This window comes from Conger conger, chromosome 8, assembly GCF_963514075.1.
Source record: "Conger conger chromosome 8, fConCon1.1, whole genome shotgun sequence".
In the NCBI taxonomy this organism is placed as follows: domain Eukaryota; kingdom Metazoa; phylum Chordata; class Actinopteri; order Anguilliformes; family Congridae; genus Conger; species Conger conger.
The window spans coordinates 10,679,048-10,697,560 of NC_083767.1; the positions used below are offsets into that span (position 1 = coordinate 10,679,048).

General features: G+C 43.3%; 1 protein-coding gene across 1 annotated transcript in view; it reads right to left on the bottom strand.

The window, feature by feature from the left end:
* Window positions 1-110: 110 nt before the first annotated feature.
* The window catches only part of LOC133135509 (polypeptide N-acetylgalactosaminyltransferase-like 6), a 163,135-nt gene continuing 144,732 nt past the window's right edge, over window positions 111-18,513 (bottom strand). The window contains exons 7-13 of the mRNA XM_061252557.1: window positions 16,376-16,559; window positions 7,179-7,296; window positions 4,878-4,985; window positions 3,949-4,170; window positions 2,059-2,175; window positions 1,409-1,558; window positions 111-875 (exon numbers count right to left, since the gene is read on the bottom strand). Coding sequence (XP_061108541.1) covers window positions 708-875; window positions 1,409-1,558; window positions 2,059-2,175; window positions 3,949-4,170; window positions 4,878-4,985; window positions 7,179-7,296; window positions 16,376-16,559 — 1,067 coding nt within the window. The 3' untranslated portion in view covers window positions 111-707. The remainder of the gene's footprint in view (window positions 876-1,408; window positions 1,559-2,058; window positions 2,176-3,948; window positions 4,171-4,877; window positions 4,986-7,178; window positions 7,297-16,375; window positions 16,560-18,513) is intronic.

The following is an 18,513-nucleotide window of genomic DNA, read 5'->3' on the forward strand; positions in this document are numbered from 1 at the left end:
AAATTATAATATTAATACATTAATAATGAATAAAATTAAAAATTAATAAAAGTTCTCTTTAATGGCAAGTGATGAATAAATTGGCTGCATTTTTTTCCTCAAACCATCTGTGTCTTCAGAACTTTCCAACTTTATTTTCATTGGATCGTCATACAATAACAATACTTACAAAAGGATTCAAGTTTGTACAGTATATCATTACTTATGCTGTAAAAAAAACCGACATAAAGAAATACAAAATAAATACACTGATTGAACAATAATAAAAAATAAATATCAATAAAAAGTGCTAACAAGAGCCATGGGCTGTGAGTCTATTTGTTGAGGAGCCGCCCAAACTGAAGCCGCCTTGCAGTCTCTGTGCTCCTGACACCAACCCACACCAAATCCCAAAGCCAGTCCTTCCTGGGCCCCGAGTCTGACCCCAGGTTTGAAGAGTGCAGTTTATGTCTGCGTATCCTTGACCAGCAAGGTGCTTGTGGAGATCTCATGCATTCACATTGGCCAGACCATCATCTGTCTACAGTGCCTCACTCCCACCTTTCCGGCCATTTACTATTTCTATCTTATTATTTATTTTATGACAATAGATCCTGAGAGAGCACCACCAGCAGAAGCCAAACGCCACTCCCGAAGACCGTCCTGGACGAGGCGCTTTTGGGAGGTACGCTAGATTGGTTATTGTCCGCTGTGGGTCCCGGGTGCTCCTATGAGATGATGGCGCTGTTGAATCTGTCCAGGACGGTTGTGTTGACGTGTTGGAACAGCCACTGCTGAGTCTCAGACTGTGGGTTGCACTTGTTCATGAAAATCTTCTTATCGCCTGGGCTGCAGTCCATGCAGCTGCTGCTCACTAGGTGGTAGAGAGATTTATCCTGCAACCGAGGAAAATAGGCAGAGTAACAATAAGAGCGGTAATGATATAATCCTCTCTTATCTCCCCATCCTTCTGCGATTGCGGCGGAGGAGGGAAATTAGGGAAGTGGAACACTTTTTTAATCAGAAAAGTTGACTTAATTTCATGGTAAGGGATTTAATTTGCAACTCAAACTGACAAGCAAACCACACGTGTAAAAAACATTAACATTGAAAATTCAGGAGTTTATTAACTTCTCAAGAAGATGGGAGTTCACCCGTACAAAACTTCAAGAAAATGATGGGAACCTCAGCAAAATAAAATAACTTTTAATTATAATATAGTATAATATAATATAATGTACTAGACCTGGGAACAGGAAGGAAAGGGCACTTGGCAGAAATCTACTGCTTGTCCATCTGGTTGATGAACGACCCCCTTAGTTGTCTGTTAATGGCTGGCTCTATGGAGTGTTTAGTGCAGTAGGGTTGGCCTGGCCGTCACACGGTGAGATAGTGTGGGATAGTAAACAGAACGGGCTGTGCCAGTTACCTTCCTGTAGCGCCAGTGCTGGTTCCCCTTCATGCCGTGACAGTCGTACAGTGTCACCGGGCTGCTTTGAGAGATGGCGTCAAAGCAGAACTTCCTGGTGTGAAGGGGATCTCCTGGTCTGATATCCTCTCTCCAGCCAAACGTAAAGACCTAAGTGCACAAAGGCAAACATAACGGAGATAAGCTGCTGTCCACATGGTAATCAGACCATCATAAATCAAACATATCATGTAAAGTCCCCCTGCAGAATCTGAACTTGTGCGCCACGTAGAGAGGCACCACCTGTTCAGCATAATGCAAGCGGAAGTACACTTCTATCTGATATAGTCTGATTAGAGGAATGTAGGACATATGAAGACAGGAGGAGACCAAACCATATGTCCAATATCTGCCCCACCAACCTTTTATGGAATGGTATAGTGCCAGGCCAGGGCTAGATGATGTGTGACCTTCAGGCTATGACTTTACAACATTTATTTTACCAGACATTTTTTCCTTCAACACAAAGAGGGTATCAGAATGGATGCAACAGTTGGAACATGGAAGTATGAAGTGGAAAGAGTGGAAAGCATGAAGTCTGAACTGTATATAAAGTGTATAAATCGGTTCATGTCCTGTAAGTGGTGTAAGTCACAGACGTCAGCATGTACCTGCTCGTGTGCCCATGTTCGCTCCGCCCCCTCCTTCAGACAGGCGTCCAGCCGGAGTTCGGTTCCTGTGGCCCCGTGCTTGCTGTCAATACACTGGCCCGACGCAGCGTTACGGATCTGTGGAGACAAGCACAGTGCTACTGCCCCACTGCCACCTCACAGGCTTTAACAGAGCAGAGATTACATGCGTAAAGTCGACGGGATGAATACAAAGCTTCTCACTAATTCACTAATAATTGAGGTGTGGCTAGCTTTCCTTTGTTCATGATTAATACTTTCGAATGTACTTGTACCCTACAAGCTTGTTTGTTTATGGGCAGTTCAGGAACTTTCAGGTAAATATTCACTGTTCCAGTTCTGAATGGAGTGAAGACAAATACTTGTTAGTTGCATTGGAGGTCAACTGTACAACGGTTTAATATTTTAAAGCCCTGCATCATGAAATGGTCTACAGCTTTTTGTTGTCTTCTTGTAAAAAGTTGACTGCAAGAAGAACAAGGTTGATGAGCATGAAATATAGTGACTGAACAATCACTTACCACTGACCACCAGCCAAGCAAGGACTTACATCTTTCCAAGGCATTACGAGATGGAATACATGGCCAAAAAATCTGATTTATACCATACAATGTGCAACCTTCAATTAAAAAAGCAAAATTTTTGGAGGGAGCTCTCGAGTTCTTTATGCATTCAAAAGAGAGGGAGAGAGAGAGAGATAGACAAAGTCAAAGAGACGTGGTGAAAGATGGGATTGAGACAGCCGGCTGACAGCTTGTTTACTTTGTCTGGAATGTAAAGAGCAGTGTCAACAGAAGACTGACCCTGTATCCAGCCAAAGACGGCGAGGAGACCGTGTTTTCCGCCCGCTCTTTCACTGGCACGGTTTGAGGCGCGGGGAGACAGAGACTGAAAGCAACATTGAATACCCAATGAAGGCCTTTTTATTGTTTTCTACACTGGCCGAAGTGACAGGGTGACGGACCCAGATTGGGGGGGCTCGGATATGAAGCTGTCTGCTCGACGGTGAAATTGCAATCGGTTGCTTTTAGAATTGAAGGCTCGGGCACAGCTGGGTCAAGCAGAAGTGGTCATATTGCATCAGCAGTAACACAGAGAGACAGCTAAAGGGACAGAAAAGCGTGTTTCTCAGTTGTAAAAGAACTTGGGAGTTCTTTACATATGTAAAATGATCACAAATTTACAACTATTACTTGTATGCTTATGAATTCATAACAATTATTTTCCTTAAGCAAAATAAGATTCTACTAAACATAAAATCCCAAATAAGAGGAATGTATTAAATACTCTACCTATGCATGCTTTATAAAATACATCAGTTGGCAATTTGTTGTAATACATATCAAAAATATTGAAGAGTAATGAGATATTATGTATAAGCCTATGCAATTGCAGTAATATTGTATGCTGTAATACAGGCCAAAGCATATATTTGAACGCGCGCACACACACACACACACACACACACACACACACACACACACACACACACACACACACTCCTCATGACTGTGATGACTCATGACTCTTCTATCCAATAATAGCAGAGCACTGGAATGACCTCACAGCACAGCGAGGGCCAACCACCTCCTCTCACTAGCAGCCATTACAGGGCTACATAGCGCCATCCTCCATGGAAGCCCATACTCTGGGCTTCTACCTGTCCATTTCCCCCACACACCCTAACATCACTAGCAGGAGGAAGCAGAGAGGAATGGCTGGAACCCCAGTCTGGCACTGCCTGCTCCTGCATACAGAGGGCAGTCACAGCCCCCCCTGACGCCGCCCCACATGCAGGAGGGCGGGGCCTACCTCTCCCCAGGCCGGTCACAGCCCCCCCTGACACCCCACATGCAGGAGGGCGGGGCCTACCTCTCCCCAGGCGGCCGGCAGGGGCTCCACCGGGGGGTAGAACTTGGCCAGGTCCCAGGCCACCGTGCTCATGTACCACTTGAAGTCCTTGCATTTGAGGTGCTTGCGGAGCTCCTTCTGAGAGGTCAGGTCGCCGGTGGAGAGATGGCGGTACTCTGGGCGCCGCTGGTAGATGAACTCGGTGTACTCGTCCATCCACGTCTCTGCCACGCGCTTCAGGTTCTGACAGAGGAACAAGGAGACGCTGTCAGCACCTCCTCACGGCTGCATGTGCTAGGAGTCGCCCCCTGGCGTAGCAGAACTGATGGCGTACTGTCTGCATATTTCACTGACTGAGGCTGGTAGGAGCCAGTGTACACGGTGCCCACCCAGTGGTACATTTCATATTTGATAGTTGAGACATGAGCTCCATTTTAATGCATCATACATCTCAACTGATTGAATGTGCACTGTTTCCCATATCCCATACCTACCATTATTTTTACCCCTAAGTAGTTTTGTCAATCAATCAAACAACCAAGTAAATCAATAAATAAATCAATAAATGTTACAATTGCGTGCATAAGGCACAAGTAATATGAGGGAATTCATCAGAATTTTTCTCCTTGTGCAATGCGCTTGCAGGTAATATCAAACCTAGTTTCATGACCAATATCTTATATCTTACACAAACTATCAAAACCACATACCACGAACAGCCATGTATATATACAAATACATATTATTTACAATAATGGCATGAAAAAGGCTAAGATCTACATTACATTACATTATTGGCATTTGGCAGATGCTCTTATCCAGAGTGACGTACAACAAAGTGCATACCCATAACCAGGGGTAAGTGCGCTGAAAGACCCTAGAGGGAAGTACAATTTCAATTGCTACCCGTACAACAAAGATAAGGACCAGGGCCTATTAAGCACACTCACTCTCGCGAGGCTGGTTCCAGAAGGGACTTTATAGGGGACATATTTCCTGTAGATGTGTCCAACCCTGGAGCAAGGCACGTCATACATGCTGCCTCCACACATCCAGACCTGAGGATCACAGGAACAAAACACACTTTCACGACAAAACACCAGTTGTTGAACTTTTGAAGGGAAGACAGTCCTACGCAGTTGAGGATCACATGAGTGGGGATGAGGCTAGCGGGTTTGGACCTTCTGTTACAAGATAAGTGGACACGTTCTGGTGTGTGAACCCACACTCCTCCATCTCACACCGTAACACATTTACGAGCACACATATGGATTTCATAAGGCAGAGGCTAACATTTCCACAAAGAGCGAGTGCCTCTCTGCAGGAAAAGACACGTACGGAGAGAGAGCAGATGTGAGTGTAGCAGACCATGGGGTCTGATCCTGCCATTAGCTTCGGTTTTCCCATCGATAACGCAGCAGGAAGTCCACTCTCCAGGCTTACATTTGATCTCACTGAACCACTGCTCCTTCTCGCATTCTCAGCTGCTCTGCCAGAATCTCTGCACATTCCCTCAGTCGCCATGTGCAGTGTGTATACAACGTGATACAATAAGTTACTACGTCGTGCTCTTCATGCATACATTCCAGAGTGCTATATAAGAAAATTAAAGTTACAAGCCAGTCAAGAGTCCGAAATAAGAGGAAAAAATGTCTGAGAAAATGTGTTTGCATGATGAGTGTATGTGTGGGAGTGGTCCACATAATCCTTTTTTATCTCAAAGAATATAGGGGAGTGAGCCACAGAGTGGAGAGGTATTCAAGCGTGGGAACCTCTTCCTTCCCACAACATTATTCCAACTCCTCAACATCAGAGAAGTCAAGGCCACTTCACATCCAACTTGTGTGACTGTTGGTCCCTTTCTGACTGAGGGCTCTCCATGCTACATCTGTGTGAAGTGGAATCCAATTCTTCACAAGACCATATTTATCACGGTCATCTGCAAAAGGGTGTCGAGGTGAAACCCACATTTACACATGTTTTACACACAATCCTCACATCCACTATTTTTTACTACTTTACAAATGTAATATTCTGGTTGTTGTATCTGTATCACTGTAACACTTCTGATCCACAAAGATGAGAGCAAAATGAGAAACAGATTAGAAAGAAAAAACACTTCAAAATTGAATTTTAATGTCCTACAATCTATTCAAATAGATACATGTGAATTTACAAAATCCTGATGGATACAATCTATTCATGTCTATGCTTTTATGCAGTTTGGTGCAATTTAATAATGAACTTCGACTCAATGATACAGACGACGTAAAGATGTTCAGAACATGAATATTTTCCATTAGGTTACATAATATTTGAAGTCATCCTTATTTTACATTTGATTTCACTGAAGAGCAAGGACACCGTCATGGGGGTGAGAGCATTACACTGATAGATATGATGCTTGAAAGACACCTGTCCCTCGGTAATGCAAGGTCAATGACAATCTGCGGCAATTTAGCCCGTTTTTGTAACCATGGTTTCTCGCCAGGGAGAAAAGGGCTGAATTAAAAATGTCAGAATGACAGACGGAGACTGTGAATATAATAATACATCAAAGGGAACCGGAGATATGTGGCAAAGAACAAATAAGCCTACTTCCCATTCTAAATAATCATTCCGATTCATTCCCTGCGATAAAGTCAGATGATGAGGAGAGAATATAAACATGTCACACATCTGACAGTCAAATTTGATTAAAGTTCAGCACAAACACTTACAGGCATATTGAACATCATATGGGCAATTATGCAGTGCCCTGTGGGGCAGCCAGACAGCACCAGCATTCCTGCTGTCAGTCTGGATTAACCCTTTGAAAAGCAGGCTTTTTGTATTTATATTTTTCTTTTCAAAATTCTACTGTACATCAGACTACTAGAACTACATTACCAGTCCTGATTTGTACCCTTTATTTAACCATGGGGAGATCAATTGAGAACATGTTCTCTTTTGCGAGGATGCCCTGGGAGAAATGCCAGAGATAACATTTGCCAGTGGGGAGAGAGAGAGAACAGGGGTAAAGCCCCTGAAGCAGTTTTTGGGTTAAGGGCCTTGCCCAAATTAATCTCTAATTAAGGTCAGCAACCCTATACACTGATCGGGGACTCAAACGAGCAACTAAACCAAAACACCCTACTTGTCAGCTAGCCTGCCACCCATGAGCATTAGTGTTCAGTGAAGAACATTATAATCACATATTTGCTATCTCAACCACAGAGGGTATCAGTACACACTGGGGTGGGGGGGCTTACCTTGAAGGAGATTTCATATTGCTCCCCTCCCCAGATCTCCAGTCCTGTGTCATAGCCCCCCAGTTCCCAGAACCACTGTCGATTGACTGCAAAAAGGCCCCCAGCCATCACCGGTGACCTGAGAATGAGAGAGGGGGGGGTTACGTCAAAATTGTACAAACAATTACTACATTTGATGGCAGAATCACCCCACAAATGCTTACATATGGGGTTGGTTGGCACACAGCTGGTCCTTTGAAGGTCAAAAACACAAAAATGTAACATCAAAATATCTGTTTTCTTGAACTGCACTCATATATCATTTTTAATAATCTGAATTTTTTTGTGAGTTAACACATTTCAGTTATGTAGTATCAAAAGTTAAAAAAGTTATGTGATGAGTGATAGCTGGGCAAGTTGAAAATCATATTTTCAAAAAAGTGGGTGCCACTGTAAGGGTTGGTTTTGGGGCTGGTTGGCACACTGACAATGTGATAATCCATGCATTATTCATATATTATTAAAAACCAAAGCAAACTGTTTTTGAAAAAATCTAATTTAATCTGTTCATCTATTATTTATAAACTTTCATGTTTTTCATTATGTCTCTGACCACATCTATTGAAATACTGTCCTTCAACCTGCCTCTTTAGCATTATTTTCATCTTGTGCATACTGTAGATCTCATATCACTAGATATATATACTTTGTTATGGTTGGACATTAGTGGACATTTCGCAAGCAGTAGATCTTCATCCTTGGAAGCCAAAATAAATATATAATTCAATATTTCCTGTGTTCTCTTTCAACACGCTGAGAAAAACTGTACTAATCCCACAGTTAGGGCGAAAATCATTTCCCCATTATGTATCCCACTGTCCCAAGCAAAGTCACAGTCTTTAAACTGAGGCTGGGTGTGAGAACCGGAATTATTACAGTGACAATGGTGTTCATCGTGCTTCGGCTGAAATTGCCTTCGTTCAGAAATGCTAGTGAGGGAGAATGAAAGCAATTCAGTGGGTCCTTTCTACAATACAGGCATTCTGCACAAGAGCTCCACAGACCCATTCCTCAGTCCAATTAGAGTGTCGGGAGACCTGCTCCAGCGACGGAGAATCATTAATTCATTTCATGCTGACAGACCGTACACGTTTGGTATATTTGGGCTTGTGATTCAATACTAAACAGCCCGGAGCACAGCTGTATGCTTTCTTCCTCCGCGCACACACACTGTGAAACTCCAATCATAAATAAAAGAAACAAAGCAAGATGTTGACAGCGTGAATAAAAGAAGCGAGCCTTGTTTGCTCCGTCTGCCGTCGGACACGAGGAAAAGGAAGCAAACAAAGAAGGGAAAAACAAGAACGCACGCTCGAAAACTCCAGCTTTCTCTGAGTCCCTTCATCAGAGCGCATGGAGCCAGGCTCCTACACATCAGGGCCTTAATGCTGGCAGGTAAAGGCGGCCATAATGAATAACACAGCCTGCAGTTTACTCAGCTCTGACAGAGATTAAGCGTGTTGACTAACGCAAGGCAGCGGGGAGAGGAGCAGATGCAGTTTCGCTGCTTCTCTGCGTGTTATGAAAGACTCCGGGAGTTCATCACTGAGTGTCCATCCCCCAGCACAAAAAAACAAAAAACAAAACATGTTAAAATCAGGATGAGCATGAGCGGGGGGGGGGGGGCTAAATCAATGTGTTCTCCAATAATACTGTCTGGCCAGCGTCCTCTCTATTTATTAAAGCAGTGTATTATAGATGCTGACTCAATTAAGGAAGGTAATAGTGAAGCAAGCACTTATCAGTAATTAGATTACTTTTTTTTTTTACCCTTGCCAACAACAGGAAAGACCACTGTTACCCAGAAGCCCTTGAAGCACTTGAACAGCGCTGTCAGCGCTGAAGCTATAGCAGTGGTGGAGTAACCCCTGGAAACAAATCGGCTTCGGATGGCAGATGATGTCAGTAATTAGTCGGTGCTGCAGTGATGGATTTATCACCTGCTAAAAAATTCAGGGAAATTACGGTTTGATTAGAGAACTCTCACACAGCTGGGAACGCTGATTTAGAGAGAGAGAACATCAGGTAACAACATGCAGCTGTCTGTCACAACTAATATTCACAGTCTGATTGGATGAGCATATCGACCAATCTACGGGGATGATACTTTTGGAGCGTGTTATTATAAATTAGGGACAATGCAGGTCATGAACCCCATTAATGTTTTACATTATTTTATTTTTATTTTTTGCAAGTGTATGTTTAATACAATCTTGTCATTGTATTCCCTAAAGGCAAACTTTAAATGTGCCATCACTCAAGATGGATAATTTCTCTTGAGTCTGCAAAGTTTTTTCAATTAAAAATGTATTTAAGGGCCTTAAAAATCCAGTTAACTTGGCAAGATCTCTCAGAATCAAATTAAACACAAACCTTAATTAATCATTTAGAATGAGATGGGGAAGATTAAGTCTAGAGAGAACAAGACAAGAAAGAAGTATCAACAAATGTGGAGTGGGTGGGGGAGGGGGTGACTGCAAGGCAGCGGAATTGAGGGTGATATCCAGTTCACACACAACAACAAAAAGAACAAACTTAATATGGCGGCATGCCACCTCCCAGTGTTTGCCGTATCGATTGCTTGATTACTGTGTGTCGTGCGGGGTCTGCCAAGGTCTCAGGTAGAGATCCAGGTTGGGCAAGCTGCCCTAATGAATCTCTGTGTGTGGAGAGGCCTCAGCCAGGCCTGGAGCACTTCCCCACCCCCATCCCCCACGGAAAGCACGACCCCGTGACCGTGCAGACGTCAACCCCCACCCCCCCACCCCCGGTGCTGCTTTGGCCCCTGGGCTCTCCCTGTGACACACGCTCAGCACAGGAATTAAAGTTTGATCACTGACTGGGTGAGGGCGAGGACCAGCGTTCTGCAAGACTGGACACTGGAGAATTTGTGAGACAGCTGAGGGGGGAAGCGGGTGGAATAAAAAGACGGCAGGACTACAGGCGTTTTTGCAGACAATGGGGTTTGTCTTCTCTCTTAACCCTCCGAAGAGCAGGTCTATTCGGAATGTCTTTTAAGTCAGTGTTCTAGAACACCGTTGCTTTCAATTACCAGTAGTGATTGTTAATGTTCAGTTAATAACATTCTAATTACATTATTTTGTGATTTTACATCACAAAGGTTCTGCGGGACAAGCTAGTTAAATTAAATTAAACACAAAAAAGATGCATATCACCATTGACTGTCATATTTTGGTGAACTGTTTGACTTTTAAAAATTTAAAATTTAAAATTTAATAAGTCTAAATAATCTCTAATAAAACCCTGCAGGTTGTAAACTAGAAAAAAGCCAATACATTTCCCCATTAAAAAGCTATTTAAAAACTGATTTTGTCCTCCTGAAAGCTCTGGCTATAATTAGCAGGATGTTGACAAATACTGCTGGCTGGTTGCCAAAACCTAATTAAGAAATTATTTTACACAAAAGGACAATTGCCTGATGTAATTTGTTAACTGCTGTTAAATGTTATAGAAACTCAGTGAGCACTTTATTAGATAGACCTGTACACCAGCTTGTTAATGCAAATATTTAATCAGCCAATCATGCGGCAGCAACTAAATGCACAAAAGCAGGCATACATGGTCAAGAGGTTCAGCTGTTTTTCAGACCAAATGTCTAGAATGGGAAAGCAATATGATCTAAGTGACTTTGAACGTGGAATGATTGTTGGTGCCAGACAAGGTGGTTTGAATATCTCTGAAACTGCTGATCTCCTGAGATTTTCACAGTCTCTAGATTTTGTAGAGAATGGTGTGAAAAACAAAACATATCCAGTGAGCAGCAGAAGACTTAATAAGTCTAAAAAATTACCTCATAAAGTGCTCGCTGAGTGTATGTATTTGCACATCTGTAGTATATCATGACCGAAGCTGTGATTTATCAGTGGTTAACTTAACAGAGAATGGACCTGAAAATGATGTGTTCTCAAGCACTGGTGCACTGGAACAAGGTCATACAGACTCAGAAGCACATCAGAACACATATACTCAAAGATTTATTATTCTCCAAGTACCTCTGCATAGCATCCTGTCCGTGCCAAGTTCAAAAGAGATACGAGATGTCACAACGCATTTATTCCGGAACGCAAGGATGACTGCAGCCATTCCCCCACCTGCGCTCCCCTTGGTGCAACTGCAATGTTACCAGCAGGTGGCGATGTGAGCTCAGCTATACGACGCCATTGGCTCGCGGTGCAAGGGGGCACAACGCTGAGGACTGTCATTGGTTTAAAGTGATAATCCTTGCTGAAAAGTGCTGCGGGGAAGCATGTTCCAACAAATCATCTCAATTTCTGTAATGCCATGCAAAAGATCCTCGCAAAAGATCCGCTGTCTTTCTCGAGCAGTCATTTCGCAAACAAGCTTTGATCCAAAATGGTCTTTCCCTTTTCATCTGGTAACGAGCATGGAGATCTAAATTACGCCGTCCTTCGCTTCTGCCCTGCACCCTGCGCATAATAAAACACGGCCAGGTACTGTGGCGGCTATTTAAAAATGGATTGGAAGGCCTTTGTTGGATCCTTTCGCATGATTGGCTCTTACGACATGCGGCTCATTAGCCGGTCTTTTGCAGGAGGCATCTGTCACACTCACACAGCCCTGCCACGGAGCAGGGAGCAGGGACCGTATTCAAAAAGAAAGAAAGAAAGAAAAATCAAAGCTGTTCTCGGTTTCCAGTTTTAAGAAAGGAAGAGGCAAATCAGCAAATTGACTGAACACTGTATTTTCCATCATCTGACAACCATGCAGAAACCACTTAAGGCTCCCCGCGGAGAGAGAAAGTGCCATCTTAACTTTTCCCGGCAACTTCTCTCTGGTCTCTCAGCTTGACGGCGGCGGTGGGGAGGGTGGCCTACGGGCTGGCAGGCTTTCCGAGCTCAGCGGTGAAACGGGAGACGGGCGGCGGCTAAGCCCTGTGTCTGAGAGACATTATCTGAAATGGGCGAAAGCCCGAGATAAAGGCCGCTGTTGATGCCTGGCCAGGCATTGTGCTGTCAGGCCACCAAATCCCACAGATGGAGAATGCTAACATGGCGGAGTCCTGCGTCCAGTCAGCCTGGGGATAACGCAGCGCCAACCACTCCCGTTCCTGGACCGCACACCTCCAGCTATGGCGGGGGGGCCGGAGAGCTGGATCGACACAGAATTCCCCCCCGAGAAACGCAGGCGAAACTTGAAACATGGCTCTACCAAGAGAATGGAAGTTCCTCTTGGTTAGGTGTATTGTAAATGTTGCACCACATTAAACCTGGGTCAAACACGTAATTGTTTTGGATTCTAATACTTTTCTGCGCTCAATTGATCTTTCCTGGTGCAACTGAGCCAACCAAGAGGCAGGGTTTGGACTTTTTGAGAGATTTAATAGGATCCCGTACACCAGCCAAGCCCATTAAAGCAAAGATAATTAGTTGAATCCAAAATAATGACATATTTGACCCAGGTCAGTTCCACACATCAATGCAGTTTTGTCTCTGTGTGATCTGGCAGTGTGCAGCACTTGCAGCTGCAAGGACTTTTCAAATTCATTTGTTCCACATACAGCATCTTGAAATGAGACGAAGCGGAGAAATAACTAGTAAATTACATTTCATCTGAAGGACTCAAGAGTTCACAAAAACTAAAAAAACATGAACAAGCTGTCCTTACAAAAAATAATTGAAAGCAAAAGAACATAATAATAAAGAAAATAATGAGGAATCTCTAGTTGAAGGTCACAGACGTCTTTCACATTGTCATTAGTTGATGATCACCATGTTCATTCGCCTGGCTTTTGCATCACACAGCAGAGCAGTCACCATTCATTCCTTCATTCAACTAAGAGACCTTGCTGTAAGACATTCTGCACCGGAACCTGCTTTCTTACAGAAACGATACGGATAGGCTCGGAACCCAACGGCAACATCCAGAGCCTGGCAAAGAGGAGCTCATTTTATCTCTTCTATTCAACAAGAGCCTAACGTCCAATGTCGGGGAGCCATAAAACATTTCTGTCACTTCTGACTTGAATCTAGGTCAATCATATCTACCACCATGATAACCTACAAGGGGGCACAGCAGAGGTTAAGGACCTCTGATGATCATGGACATGACACGCATGTGAATAAGAGGATAACGGCTCTGGAGCAACCAGCCCACCACGTTCAGCTGCGTGCAGTAGCAACTTTGATCCATTAATGGGATACCGTAACTGGCCAGGGTCTGCATTTTGGCAACACTTTTCCCTGTGCATTTTGTGCGATGTCCTGCTCTTTAACGTCGCTGAATGCAGTTCTGCAGTCCTTTGCTTAAGACTGCAGGAGAGCTGCATATAGTTATAATTAGTAGCAGCTATGTATGTAAACAATATTCATTATAATACTTTTTTATAATTACCCACTCAAGTCTTCAACACAGCATTTCATTAGGTATTCCTTTCACATTTTTTATTTATTGGTCTTCTGCTGCTGTAGTAGCCCATCCAAGTTTGATGCACTGCAACAATGCACCGCGTTCAAACTGAAGCATGATCCAGCCATTGACACACACCCACTCAATGCAAGCAGGGGATTAGAGACTTCAGAAGAACCATCTATCTGAACACAGCTAAATCCACAATACCGATATTTCAAAAGGAGCAGCACATGGCCTTTTTTACACTCATAATAATGATGCTGGTGTACTGAGGTCAGACTGTCCAGAAAATACGACTTACCATCACCTACTGTACCCTGTTCCCATTTGCAGTGGATTAATATAACTTATTCACACATGGTATAAATGAGTAACATTTATTTTATACTTAACCCATAGAAGCAAAGTAACCTGTAATTAATAATCAGGAATTAATTAACCTTAAAATGATGGATGAGCATGTAATCCTGCCTTATCAAGGTAATTAATCAACATCTCCATAGAGTATTTGTATATTATATATGAAATATATGACCTACTCTTTTACTTTGCATTATTTCGGTGACATAGTAGATTTTGGTTAGTGTTTTCAGCTATATTGTTAAAGTTAAGGAACATACTCATGTGTTTGCTAAGTAATATACTCTAGTAGCCAACCTGTCTTTGTTTGCTTACAGACACAAACCTCCCCACAGAGCTGTGTTTCCTTCAAGAGTGAGCAGCCCTGGTCTTGGGCAGGACTTAAATTACGTATATCTACCATAATTACAACATACTTACACAATAATCATGTAACACATTTTGATTATTGTGTAAAGTGATTAATACATGTTTATACCAGCATGAATTGAAAAATTGCAACATTCAAAAATATGATTGCTAATTTATTTAGGGTAAATAAGTAGTGAAAATTGTACTCCACGAAGTACAGCAGTCACATTGAAAGATTGTGAGTCATGACATGGTTTTGGATTAGGGGGCACTGCAGCTCCAGTTTGTGAAATACAGGAACCTTGGGACAAAATGAAGAGCAAAAGGCCAGGTTTTCAGAGATGAAACAGGGACCACAGAAATAGTTTCATGTCAGATCTATGATTTACGGGAGAACCATTTCATCAAATGCTTAGGCCATCAATTACGGCTGAACTTCAAATAAGATTATATTTCAGTTACGCTCCCGCAGCAAATGTCTTACATTTATTTTATCAGATGCTACTTTTGAAATAAATGCTAAAAATCTATAAGAAAAACTATATTGTATTTAATTATTAATTATTCAATTACTCAACAATCTTCAAATTAAATTGTTATCTAACAAAAAACAAATGTTCATTATGAAGGTCCACAAACTGAAAATATACATGTATGCCGATGTGCTGGTAAGATACTCGGAGACTATTAAAATATGCAGTCTGATATAGAGATCATGTCCTTCTGTCTGCCTAGATGTGGCACTGGGCAAGTTCACAGCCTTTTGGATGGCCTCTGATTGGCCTGCCCAGCTGACCAATCCAGGCCCGGACAGGCTGAAGGCAGCTATATGGCCCAGAGCACGGCCCTGTGGGCCAGCAGCCTCCGATCGCCCGGAGCTGACGTCTGCCATCTTACACGCTCACGCTGGCAATTTCAAACCTAATTATCTTCCAAGTGACTCCTCTGCTTAATGTGTTGTGTAACTGCCTGGAATTAAGTGTGCTGCACTTAAATTTAGAGCTATTGTCTCTCAGGTGGCGCGTCGAGTTTCTGCCGCAATGAATTATTCTGAGCTTTAATACCGAGCACGGTCTGCCATGTTGCTGATTTTTTCTCCACCATTTCACCCAATTTCGGTGTTCCTCTCAGAACGTGGCCCGCCTCCTCCGCTTCAGCAAATCTCCAACAGAAAGGCAGACTGCCATGTTTCCAGCCCGGAAAATCGTGCCAACCCACTGCGACCGTTCTAAAAGCAAATGCCTTTTAAAAAGTGAAACATTCAAATAGACAGATTTATCCAATCGCACACGTGACACTGCCCTCGCCGTGATTGTGTCCATCCAGATCAATGGACCTACAGCCCATCTCGGGCCCTCATTTCCACAGCTAGAATGCACTCAACCGCCAGGCCACCTGAGCCTCAGGTTCTCCCATCGCAATGAGGAAGCAGTCCTCAGGTGAACTAGAGCTCCCTGAAACTCATAGCATTGGCCGATAGGCAGCCTGTGTTTGACGTGCCTAACCTTAACCTCCTAAGACACTGTGTCCTCAAAACAGGAGATATATTTTTGGCTTAGGTGATATTTCTCTTAACATGGTAAATGGTAAATGGTTGGCATTTATATAGCACCTTTATCCAAAGCGCTGTACAATTGATGCTTCTCGTTCACCCATTCATACACACACTCACACACCGACGGCGATTGGCTGCCATGCAAGGCGCCGACCAGTCGTCAGGAGCATTTGGGGGTTAGGTGTCTTGCTCAGGGACACTTCGACACAGCCCGGGCGGGGGATCGAACCGGCAACCCTCCGACTGCCAGACAACTGCTCTTACTGCCTGAGCCATGTCGCCTCCATAAGGGACATTCAATGAAAATTTAATTAAAATAATATTTTGAAAATATTTTCATTACAACATGTTTTTGCCATCCAAGACACACTGTTATGTGAAAAAATTTAAAATACATTGCCTCCTGGGTCTCAGGAGGTGAACCTGAGAATAGTCCCCGTGGTTGAGACTCCTGACGCGGACAGGTGGGTGGGTAGAGATAGGGTCGTCTGGGGGCACTCACTCATAGGGCTGGCTGGGGTCGGAGCTCTGCAGTTCGGCTGGGATGGGGATGCGCTTGTAGTACATCTCCCAGTCGAAGGCGCCCCTCATGGCGTCCCCAGCCTGGGCCTCGTACCCGAAGTGGTTGTGGTCGATGACGTCGATCATGGGGCACACGATGGTCTTTGGGTTCTGTGCGATACGGTCTGTCGGGCGGGAGGAGAGAGGGGGGCGTCAGAACAGGCGGGCGAGTCGGGGGCCCATCCATCACCCCCGCCGCGCCGGGGCCCCGGGCACGGCGGGGCCCTCTGGGGGCCGTCTCTCCGCACCTCCTCAGGCACACCTGCCACCTGAAATTGGACCTGCTGCAGCTGGTCAGTGATTAGAAACAATTACAGCGCTTCAAAGTAGGTTTGCTCCATCGAGGCCGGCCAAACCTCAGCCATCTATGTCTTTGTCACTCAGCCCACCAAGCTGTCCTAGATCTGTCACCCTATAGCCGGCTCTGTGTGTACGGCACAGAGACCACGGAAAGTATGCTGTGTTAGATATACATTCACACACAAGTATGGGGAAAAGATACGGCTTTAAAGAAAGCAATAACCAACATCTTCACTCATCCCGTTATTAAAACAAACATCTACTGACAATGATATGTACATACCTCACTCATCCAGCAAACTTTACACTTTTATAATGAAGTTAATAGGACTCTCTATGCAGAAAGCACATTCGGCTCAAAGAAACTTTTTCAAAATGGGCCCAGAATGACCTAGGACAGTTTAAAATTGGAAAAAAAGCATCAATCCACAAATATAAATAAAGATGTCCTATTTTTAACGTTTGCCTATCTTTATTATTTCATCAGTAATTGGGAAACATTCAGGACATTTCTTAATACATATATAAATGACCGCTCCTGGTTAATTTGACAACTGCTACAACAGAGAAAGATAAATCTTCTACAGGAGATCACATGATATTTAGTATGCTTTTTGGCTTCATACAGAGCAATCTGTTCCTGCATTGCTGCCTACATGATCTACTGCATCATTGTTCTGGATAAATAAAGCAAATAAAAAGTACAGCTGTCCCAGATCCCAGCAGAGCTGTTCGCAGAGTGTGTTCGGCATTCTACGTGCGAAACACAGCAATGGTGTAGCCTTTCCAATAATACTGAAACTCATCCAAGTGGCATTTAATCAAATCCAATTGGCACAATCATGCAAATCTGGTACAAAATGCAAAACAGCAAGTTCTGTACTGGAAGATTCACAGCGACACATTTGAAATATCAGTTGCCAGTTAAAATAAAATGGAGCAAAAACTGTGCCTTGAACACAAAACAGTATAATAACACGTTTCTAAAGTCGATACAGTATTACTTTAATGCTGTGGATAAAGAAATACATAAATACATAAAAACCAGGTAAAAGTCAGAATAAATCATAGTGAGAGTGTATTTATTTGCTAAGTAATATACTCTAGTATCTATCTGTCTTTGTAGTATGCATACAGGCACAAGCCTCCCCACTGAGCTGTAAACAGTGAGCCAACACTGGGTACGGTCAGGGCTTTTGGTCTGTTTATAACAGCCATATTTATTTCTATCATAATTACAACATTCATATTGCTCACACATAACACATTGTGTAAGGTGATTACTACACATTTACACCAGTATTCATTCAGCAACATTCAGTAAAAATGTGATTGGTGTGTGCCCCCTCCCAGCAAAACCACATGACCAAAACCAAAATTTGACCATCCTCACCTGTATAGATACTGTATGTATGTATGCATGTACAGTATACACTCAGTGAGCACTTCATTAGGTATTTATTAGACTTTTTTAGACCTATTAAGTCGCTGTAGCCTATCCACTTAGAGGTTTGATGCAGTGTGTTCAGAGATGCTCTTCTGCATACCATTGCTGTAATGTGTGGTTATTTGCATTACTGTCAGCTTCCTGTCAGCTTCGACCAGTCTGACCCTTCTCCTCTGACCTCACTCATTAACAATGCGCAGAACTGCTGCTCACTAGATGTTTTTTGTTTTTCGCACCATTCTCTGCAAACTCTAGAGACTATTCTGCATGAAAATCCCAGGAGACCAGCAGTTTCTGAGATACTCAATCCACCCTGTCTGGCACACCAACAA